At 38.2% G+C, this 11147-nt stretch overlaps 1 protein-coding gene across 1 annotated transcript in view; it reads right to left on the reverse strand.

The window, feature by feature from the left end:
• Window positions 1-11147, reverse strand: part of LOC106879413 (coiled-coil domain-containing protein 13) — an 84781-nt gene that overhangs the window by 44824 nt on the left and 28810 nt on the right. The window contains exons 8-9 of the mRNA XM_014928969.2: window positions 10646-10750; window positions 6777-6938 (exon numbers count right to left, since the gene is read on the reverse strand). Of these exons, the coding sequence (XP_014784455.1) occupies window positions 6777-6938; window positions 10646-10750 (267 nt within the window). The remainder of the gene's footprint in view (window positions 1-6776; window positions 6939-10645; window positions 10751-11147) is intronic.

Consider the following 11147-nt stretch of genomic DNA (forward strand, 5'->3'; position numbering starts at 1 on the left):
TAGAGAAATTTGAAAAAACAACACGAAACCGGTTATTTCTCCAAATACAATGTTTATATACCAACAAAATTTTATAACATTTTTCTGACATAATTTAAATATATACTTTAACCATGTAACACAAGCCTTCTGTAGTTTTTTCACTCTTATTATCTTTTATATATATATATATATATATAAAATAGAGCCGGAGTGAGAGGTAAAGGTAGAGGAGATAAATGGCAAAGAGAGCATTGTATGAAGGAAAAAGGAAGTAGTGATAGATGAATAACGAAGGAAGGAGTGAAAAAGCTGATAAACAGCATTTGAAGTGTGAGTATATGTGTGTGTAAAAGAGAGGTATGTTTGCATGTGTGTGTGTGTGTGTGTGTGTGTGTGTGTAGAATGGAAATGGGATGGTAATGTTCAACGCTGAAAATGTGTGAGTACATGTGTGTATGTGTGTGCATGTACAAGAGAACTATGTGAAACTTTCCATATACATGTAAGGTAAAGAAAATATTAAAAAATAATCCAGAATCCTTGTCCAGTACTGGGTTGATCCCAAAATATAACCAGTTCATGCCAGTTATGAGGCCAAACATCCCTGAAAGTTACATCCAAATCCATCCAGCAGTTCTTCAGATATCTTGTCTGCGGACAAACAAACAAACAAACAAGCACAACTGAAAACAATACCTCAGCCTTCGCGAAGGCAGAGGTAATGATAATATGTACTCTGAGACCAAAAACAAAGTCAGTTGGCTAGGACTGGGTCTACTACAAAGGGAGGATGGTTTCTTTAGCCTCGGTTGGCAGCCTCCATGAGATGGTGTCTAAGTAAGAATAAAAATAAGGCTGTGATGCCTTAATACCGTAGTCCCCTATATGAGTGTACACCAAATAAAAAGTATCTTTACAACTGTGTTAATGAGACCAGATACCCAAGTAAAGGTCTGTCATACAGGAAGTATCCCACTATGCAGCAGGATGGGCCTGCTTGTTATTCACCTACTGCATCAAATATTACAAGAAAATAGTCTCATAACAAAAATAGGACTGTGGTGCAATGTTAGTGCAGAACAAACCTGTGAAAATAAGTTACAGAAAAATATGTATAAAATATCAATAGAGAAAGAAGTGTTCCCTGTCACAGAACAAAAACTTCACAACTAGAAAATTTTAATCATGAAAAGACTGGCTATTCCAGTTACAACTGGAAGAGATCTCCAAAATAGTGAAAGATAACGAACATAGCTATGTAGAAGAAGAAAGGGAGGAAATCAAACAAGAAATAGCAAAGTTCAATGATTATCAGAAGAGAAATAATAGCCAGGAAGAAAATAATTTTCTTCATGGAAGGAAAGGATGTTACAAAGGAGGAAAGAAGCTTACGTCAATGGCTAAATGAGACACGAATTAGTGAAAGAAAAAGACTACCAGATTTGAAAGGAATTGAAAAAGAAATATTACATAAATAGTTAAGATGAACAAGCTATTAACAAAATTCAATATAAAAAATATAAATGATCTTTTTCACTTCACATACTGCATAGCCTCTGTTGCTGTAAAAATTCTTGGGAATAAAATCAAGGAAAACCAAAGGGGAAAGACCCAAGGTGGAACTGGAGACTTGAGAATCAAGTTGAATAGCTCAATAGAAACCTCTTAAGGATAAATGCAATAATTGAAAAGTTGATAGTAAAGGAAACATACAGAAATGAGTTCCATAGAAAATACAACATTAGACATTAAGGATTACAAGTAGCTAAAGATTCCTGGATGTCTGACGTGAAACTCTTTTAACATCCGATTTTGTAAAGAAACAGGTACTATAAACCTTTGAGTGTACATCAATACGTCATCACATATTGAACAGCATTTCAAACCCATGTTATGCTTAGCAACATAAGTTTTTTTTCTTTGTTTCAGACTTTACTATTATTTTCATTTTATCTATAAACACATTGTTCTCTTTAATTTTTAATTCATCTAATGTGACCGGTAGTTCATGCACTACATTACAGAGTACATCTTTTATTTCCATTTCAGATTTTAAATTCTCAGATGCCTTATTTGAACTGACATATATGAACCATTTACATTATTAGAGAAGGGTTTTATGGGTAGATCCCACAAATCAAATATCTCCATCTAGCCTGTACCAAACAGGTTTATAGTATTTTCTGATAAATGAACTTTAGCTTTCAGCATTTTCCCACGAAATGTCACTTCCATTGCCATTTTGCCTAAAAACCGTACTTGCTTTCCTGAAATACCACAAGCAATTTTTAACGTTTTCTTGAAAGTAGGCGTTCCAATCTTTTTCCATGTATCAGTGTTTATTAGCAAGATACCGCTTCCTGTATCCAATTGCAATTTTGTATTTATGTTATTTATTTTTACAAATACAAATTTTCTTTTTTGTTCCTTGATTTCTGTTTTCATTGAGAACACCTTCTTACTTGCACTTTCATTCCTTCCTTTCTTTAACCAACAATGTGAATTTCTTATGTCCTGTTTTACTGTAACTAAAACATTTTTTATTCTTAAAAGGGCAGTCTCTTTTAAAATGTATTTCCCCACAACCATAGTACGGTTTGGGTCTTGGTTGTTTTATTTTTGCCTTGTTTGTTATAGGTCAATATGCCTGTATATTTACACCGTCCCTTTCAATTTTTTCTGTGTCTTGTCATAGATTAATTATCCTTTGGCATTCTTCCACCACTGTTTGTAAAGTTAATTTAGTATCTTGCTCTAATTTTGTTAATATTCAAGCTCATATTTCCCCATTTTTACTTGTAGTTAATCCTTTTATGAAGATTAAACATTTGAACATGTCTGGAGTCAACTCACTTGGCTTGAATTTTTCACATTCTTTGTTTACAATACCTGCATACGTAACAGAGTCATCTGTTTCATATTTTTCAAATTCAGGCATTCCCAGCGAATGTTAAATAATGAACTCCTTTCGCTGAATATCTTTGCTAATAGGCTAATTGTTTCCTCGAAATAAATTTCTGGTGGTTTCCTTGGCAAGATGAAATTACAATATTTTTCGTGTTCTGCAAGTGCTAATTTTCATTAGAGAAGCCTTACCTTCTTTTCATCTGTCCAACTTTTACATTCTCCCTTAAATATTTCCTCATACCTTCTAAAGTATGCTGAAAACATAATCCCTTCTTCAGGATTATAAACAAATTCCTCAATTGCATTAGCTACTCCATCCGCTGAAAACAAACCTGACGTGTTCTTCGACTGCAGCAATAATTCTAACAACTGCTGAGTTTGCTGTTGTTGTTGTTGCTGTTTCCGCTGTTCTTGTTGCTGTTGCAACTGTTGTTGTTGCAACTGTTGTTGTTGTTGTACCACAGAGATTAACAGTTCTTCCATGCTTTGAATGTCTCACTATCATGAAGTGGGTTGTTTTATATTAATTTTCACTGCATGGAATTTGAAACTTCCCCTCCACTTTTGTGAAGTGTGTGAAGTTAGAATCCTTGACACTACTTTTGTGTGTAGTTCAAATCCTTGTCACCACTGTTATGATGTTTTAATGTAGCTGCAGACTTATTGTATATTCATTCACCAACTGTTCAAATCACCAACATGTAATCCAACAATATCTCTTCTTTTTAACTTCTATGACTCTTTATAATATATGGCTGCACATATGACACTCTAGTTTCTTATTTCTTTATTTGGCCACTAAGGGCCCAACACAGAAGGGACAATACAAAAACAGACAAAATATTATGAGTGTGTTTTCCTTTTTTTAAAAAAATTATAGTTCATTATGATCGATTAAAAGTTTGTTAATTACAAGTAGTGATACAAATATAAATAAAAATGTGATTTACCAGAGCTCATAGACCCACTGCTGTTGAGACCAACATTTCTTTTTTTTCTCTTTTGGGTGGCTGAGCTTAGCTGGCTCCATCCATTCCTAACTTTCTCACTACATTCATCCATCTTTTTAGAAATATGCTATGCAACAGGTATCTCCTTTCCAGCCTGATCTTACTTTTTAGGTGATAGTTAAAATAATTAACTATACCTTGGCCGGAAACGAAGGTACCTGTCACAATCCCTTTTTCATGAGTCTTCCACAATGTATCTTTCAGTTTGGTTAAGGTACAGAAAAAACTGTCTCTCCCCTCCTGAAAAGGGAAGGGAGCAGAACAATCTTGATAAGTAATTCAGCCAACAGCTGTACTCATCATATCATTGACAACAGTTGTTCAACGTAGATTATTAATCCCTTTAACTCCACACACTCCACGAAGGCATGCAGAACAGTTTCACTGTCCCACCTGCACCTCAGGCATATCAGCGAGATGGTACTACCATGCCTCGACAATCTCTCTTAAAAAAGTAAAGTCAATTGGTAACACAACCAGGCCAGGGATTTCTGGTAATTATCCAGATACCCCAGCTCGAAAGTCCTCCCGAACAGGTTGACCAACTCCTTTCCATTGAAGCCTAGAGACTCCTCCAGGACATCATCAGACATATGTTTCACTACCTGTTATAAAAATCCGTGGTAGAACTCCAGTTGCCAGTATGGCTCACCCGAGAGAGAAGCACGAGTGCCCATTGACACTCCAATTGCCACTCGCTAGCCTAGGTCTTCACCTGATCCATGGATCTAAATCCCAAAAGGAGATTAACTGTGAAAGAGGAACTTCATGAGTGGTGACCACACCTGCTCACCATCCAGGTGACGCCAGAGATGCCTAAGCTTCAGCACAAATTTGCGCATCTTCAGCCACATCCCTAGTCCACTCTTTAACAATTTTTGGCAGCAGATGGAGCACCTTACAAGTGGCCTCCCTTTCCACAAAAAGCGAAAGAGGAGTCTCTCCAACTCACCTAGCCACAAATCAGGACAAAGCACAACTGTCAGATGGTAGGTGATAACAGAAGCAATAAACACCCTTGCCACCTCCGCCCTTTCTAGCAGTGATAACTCCCTTCCATACCAGATCTGGGTTAGGGCTGTCACCTTGCTTGTGACCTCACCCCAATTCTTCTCTATCTGGAGGTCTGGACTGAACCAGACCCCTAGCATCTTAACAGGACCTTCCATCCAACGTCCTATGATGTTATTGGACAACATCAACTTGCCTCTCCAGGGTGCCGAGTTGCAAGCTGACTGACTGCTCCTGCCAATACTACTTGCTCCTGCCACCACTTCGTATCTTCTGATAGCGTTTTCCACACAAGGTAGCTGCCCTTCATCCAACATGATGATGGTGACGTCATCCGCATATGCAGTCACTGTCTTCCCTCCACTCAGATCATGCAGGTTGCCCCTCACCCTACAGCCTCCAACCTTCACATCAATAGCTCAAGAGCTAACACATACAAAAGCAAGAACAGGGGACATCCCTGGCCAACAGAGCGCCTTATCTTGAATGGTTTCAAAAGGAAACCATTCATACAGACAACAGACTTGATGTTGCTGTACATAGCAGCGATCCAACCTCAGAAAGTCAGGCCCAGCCTAGCCACCCCGAGAATCGCCACCAGGTACTGATGGTTGACCCTATCGAAAGCTTTAGACTGGTCTAAATGCACCAGTGCCCCACCTTTGCCAGTAATTTTCCCAACCTGTTCTAAGGTGTAGCATATGAGGTGGAGATTGTCATGTATTGATCTGCCAGGAATGGCGCAAGTTTGCGTCTCTCTGACAAGGTCGCCCACGATCTGCTCCAACCTCTTTGCTAACACCTTGACCAAAATCTTTTAAAATTGCTAATTTTATCCCCCTTGTTTGGGTCCTTTTTATCAGTCACCACAGCCCGGCTTACAGATTTAGGAATACTCCCATTCTTCTGCCACTATGCCTAGTTCTCACAGCCCTGCTCTTCTGTATCATTGCTATCTGGTAGCCCCCCCCCCCCGATTCTATATATATATACCCAGATTTTTGCCACTCACTCCCTCCCTCTGCACTCTTTAATCACACTTCCTTCGCAATATCCTGCCACTTATATTATGACATTCGAACTTCAAGCATATGCCCTGACACTTGCCACCATCTATAACTTGTTGTCTCCCACTCTCTCTCTCTCCTTCTCCTGCACTTCCCTCAGGTTGGATAACCATGTATTTCCTTTGCAGTAGCACACCTGTTTCTGTCTTCAGTCCTGATCTCTCTCTCTCTCTCTCTCACCAGGTAACCTTGTACTTCCTCTACAGCAAGACACCTGTTTCTGCCTCCCTGTCTCACTATAACCTTTCATCATCTGACACAAGATCACTTCCACCAATGTCCCCTCCCCTCTTTAAAGTTTTATTTTCTTGTCTTGCAAGTATTTGGGTGATCTTGTCAGTGCAGGTGCCACTTAAAAGCATCCCAGTCCACACTGTAAAGTGGTTGGTGCTCAAAAGGGTATCCAGCTGTAAAACCCTTGCCAAAACAAACCTCACCAGTGCTTGTGCCACGTAAAAAGCGCTAAGTCCACTCTACTGAGTGGTTGGTGTTAGGAAAGGCATCCAGCTGTAAAAATCCTGCCAAAACAATCACAGAAGTCTGGTGAAGGCTTCTGCCTGGCTGGCTCTTGCGAAACTGCCTCACCTATGCTTGCATGGAAGGTGACCGTTAAGCAATGATGATGATGATGATGATGATGATGGTGGTGGTGGTGGTGATGGTGGTGGTGGTGGTTATGATGGTGGTAGTAGTGGTGGTGGTGGTGGTGGTGGTGATTTTATCACAATCAATTATATGGTCATTTCAGAAACATTAATACTAAGGTTTGGAAGCATCATATATTTATAGAAATACTTACTTCCTGATTCTCCTTTCTGCTTTTAATTAATTGCCTCAATGCCTGGTTACTGCTGCTTTGTTCAGAAATACTGGCTTCACTGACATTGCTTTTACTGTCAGGATTATTTTTGTTTGTGGTTTTATTTTGATATTGTTTCAGTTGCTGCTTCAACTCAGAAACCTTTAACAACAGAAAATGCGATAAACATGAAAGAAAAAAATAATCAGTTTAGTTATTTCAATCAAAAACTTGTTAAAGTCTTGCTCTGCCCTACACAAAAATATCCCGAGACCACTCACTTACGCTGTACCTATAAAGTCCTGTTCTCCTGTTCTCTCATCCTGACATGTCAAACATTCTTCCTCCCATTTTCCTTTTCCTCCATCTACAGTATTATGTGGCTGCTGCTACTGCGTGTGTGTGTGTGTGTGTGTGTGTGTGTGAGAGAGAGAGAGAGAGAGCGAGAGAGAGAGAGTGAGAGAGAGAGAGAGAGAGAGAGAGAGAGAGAGAGAGAGAGAGAGAGATTCTATATATGTATACTACTCAGACTTAGTTTTACCCGCTGAGTACAATCTGCTTTGTTGATGAAGTTTAATAAGACAAACAAATCAAATGTTTCTCTCAGTTGGTTTTAATGACCAGATCCACTCCAGTTTGCAATGACTATATTGTCTAAAAACCTTGAATAACTGATCTTGTTGAAGTTATTTCCATTACCTATTGTTTTCAGATTTTAAACTCTCTTTGAAGTAGTTTTGGACTACTATGATAATTTCTTCTTCATTTCAGCTGGTAAAGTTTTTCAACCCACAATATTATGCAGGTGTGATTGTGTGGGAAGACATTTGCTACTGTAACTCTGAACTGATTAAAACTTTGTGAGTGGATTTGGTAGAGTGAAACTGAAAAAAGCCTCTGTGTGTGTGTGTGTGTGTGTGTGTGTGTGTGTGTGTGTGTGTGCATGCGTGCATGCATACGTGTGTGCGTGTGTGTGTCTGCCCCGCACCTTGACATTACATGATAGTTGCAATTGAGTGTCAGTCATACATGTAGTGTCATTCATTTCCAATGCTATGCAAGAACATGTCTGGCCATGGGGAATAACTGCCTTGTTTGGAAACAGATGAGGGCACTTGGTTGTAGAGAATTTGTCTCAAATAAACTCCGGCGGACCCATGCAAACAGGAAATTAGATGTTAAATTATGATGATGATGAGGATAATGATGAATATTACAAATATGAGACCTGGCACATTTCTGTTTATTATGCTAGATATTTCTCTTGGGTATTTTCTTAAGCTATTCTAAATAAACATTTTGTAATATATATGTTTATTTTGTATTGTTAAGCTTTCAAATATGAAGCAACTTAACAATAGGAAATAAAAACTTAGAGTTATCTGATAAATAACATATTATTTCATAAAAGACACCAATTAATTGCCACTTGAGTGAAAAAAACCGCTTTTATCTTTTTAAGCTCTGATCATGAATATTTGTCATTTCTGTGATCATGAGTAATAATTCAATGAGGATTTCTGTCATCTCTGCTCTGTCTCATCTTGACAGATTTTGTACTAAGCACTTTACTACATCATTCCTCTCTAGAACTCTCCTCTTGTCATATTCTTCCCACTTCCTATCTTGTTATTGTTCAACCCCAAGTCAGTCATGATCAAAAGACCTATGATCAAATGCATTCCAAATGTGACCATCTTGTCTTTCACTCAGACAATGTATTCTAGGACTACATTATCCAAGGTGTCCTTCTTTCTTTTAGGGAGTAGGATTTGGTTTGAGGAAGCTTTGGTTACTATTTGTAGCAAATTAAATGATAAAATAGAGCAGACATTAACAACTTTTTTTGAGAAGCGGGCTACATGAGACATAAATCAACATCAGGCAGGCCAAACTACTAAAAATACTCAAGGTAACTTCATTAGTTGCACTATTCAGAAACTCCTGCAGGCCACACTTTGCTCATGACTAACAGGACCAACCGACCCCACGTGAGGAGGAGCTGGACTGCACGCACCGATGTGACGGTGAGCCCAAAGCCGTGTCGCTCCATGGCGTCCCGGGTGTGGAGCCATGGAGCTCGTACCCAATCATGACCAACATAGAGGCCACAGAATATTGGCTCATCCCTGTCCCCATTTATCTTACTGAGCCAATGTAACCAATGCCAGTGTCACATAAACAGCACCCATGCACCCATGCTGGTGGCACATAAAAAGTGTTAGACCTCATGGAGGCAATGACTAGTGACTGAGACCTTTGGCAATATGCCGTGCTTAAGAAGACCCATTAAGCCAAGTGAAATTTTAGTCATGGCAGATACTGATGTCCAGCAACTAGTGTTCGTGCCGGTGGCATGTAAAAGCACCCATTACATTCTCGGAGCGGTTGGTATTAGGAAGGGCATCAAGCCATAGAGACCATACCAAATCAAACTAGAGTCTGGTGCAGACCCTCAGCTTACCAGCCCTAGTCAAACCATCCAACACATGCCAGCATGGACACCAGACGTTAAATGATGATTATAATAATGATGATGATAATGGTGGTGGTCAAGAAATGCATAGCTTTAATATCAACAACATCAATCATACCAGTCCAAAAGGGCCTGATAAGATTATGAGCATTGTGCATTTACTTTAGACTAATTTGTATAATTTGTTAGAAATATGTCTGGCTGCAATTCAATTGAACTCTACATTGAATATGTGGATTTCACAAAGCAAGTTTAATATGAATTTACCTTCTTTTTACTTCTTTAACTCATATCCTTTACTATTGTCAGTCACCAGACTTGCAGCCATGCTGGGGCCAAGAAGGTTTTTATCTGAACAAATCAACCACAGAATTTACTTTTTCTTTAAGTTTGGTACTTAATCTATCAGTGTCTTTGCCAAACAGCTAAGTTATGAGGATGTAAACAAACCAATGCCAGTTGTCAAAGCAATGGGAGGAGACAAACACAAAGTCAGGCACACACACATACACAGACTGAACCTGAAACTATATGGCAACAAAGCAAACTTCTTAACCATTTAGCCATACCTTCTTTTTTTTTTTTTTTTGTCATAAATTCTACTGTAAAGAAGCAGCAAAATCTAACTTCTTTCAGTGAAATTCTGGTTGAAGCACCCCATAAAATCCCTCATAACTTTTTCTATTTTGGGGAATTCTCAGAAAATTTTCGTGAATTTGTGTTCAACACATGGGAATTCATAAATTGTTTTTCTTAATTTTTTTAACCCCTCCTGCCATCATAAATCCCCAAAGTTCTACTTTTTTCAATTTTTTTAAAAAATCAGTGTTTAAAATACAGTCAGTCTGAACTTTTTGCTTAAATCCCAGCAGTGGACCACCCTTGGGTGCATCATTGCTGCATTAAATGTGTTTATGGGGAGAAAAATATTGAGAAACATCAATACATGTCAGAGTGACAAAGAAATGAGGAACGTATCAGGTGGTCGTGAGATGTGCTAAAAAGAACAGTAAAATCGCCCTTAAATCACACACGAAAAAATTTTTTGCCTAACTGCATGAATTCCCCTATGTAGAACACAAATTCATAAAAATTTTCGGAAAATTCTGAAAAATAAAAAAGTTATGAAGAGTATATGGGGTGCTTAAGCCACTCAAGAAAATGTCACACGTCACAAAGCAATAGTTCATATTCTGACCTAGAAATGACAACTGTACATGACAGTTAGTCATAATGTGTTTCAGTTTTTGTTTTTATTGTTAACTCCTCAATTACATTAACTTCAATTCATCTATGTTCATTGTCCAACAGATTTTCATTAATGCTTTTTTGTATTTATTTCATATCACAAGAAATTTTTATTTTCCATTACTTTTTACAAAACGATAGTTACCTTTTGCTGTAGAGTGAGATTTTGCTGTGCTCGTCCTTTCCATGAAGAACTTTCAGAAAGCAAAGCATGAATATTTGCCCCTTCTCCAACCTCTTGACTAATAACCTAAAAAGAATGAAAACAAAAAGGAATATATCAACATTACACTATGGGTAAGTATCTGGGAGTTTATATATGTAAATATATAAATAAACGTGAGTGTATGAGTGTGTGTGTGAGAGAGAGTGGGGGGAGTGTGTGTGTGAGAGAGAGAGAAAGAGAGAGAGAGAAAGAGAGAGAGAGAGAGAGAGAGAGTGTGTGTGTATGTGAGAGAGAGAAGGGGGAGAGAGAGAAAGATTAGATAAATAGATAAATAGACAGACAGATAGATAGATAGACAGACAAACAGACAGACAGACAGACAGGCACACAGACAGACAGACAGACAGACAGACAGATAGATAGATAGATAGATAGATAGATAGATAGATATAGATATCCATATATATATATATATATATAT

Source organism: Octopus bimaculoides, chromosome 4 (genome assembly GCF_001194135.2).
Source record: "Octopus bimaculoides isolate UCB-OBI-ISO-001 chromosome 4, ASM119413v2, whole genome shotgun sequence".
Classification (NCBI taxonomy): Eukaryota; Metazoa; Mollusca; class Cephalopoda; order Octopoda; family Octopodidae; genus Octopus; species Octopus bimaculoides.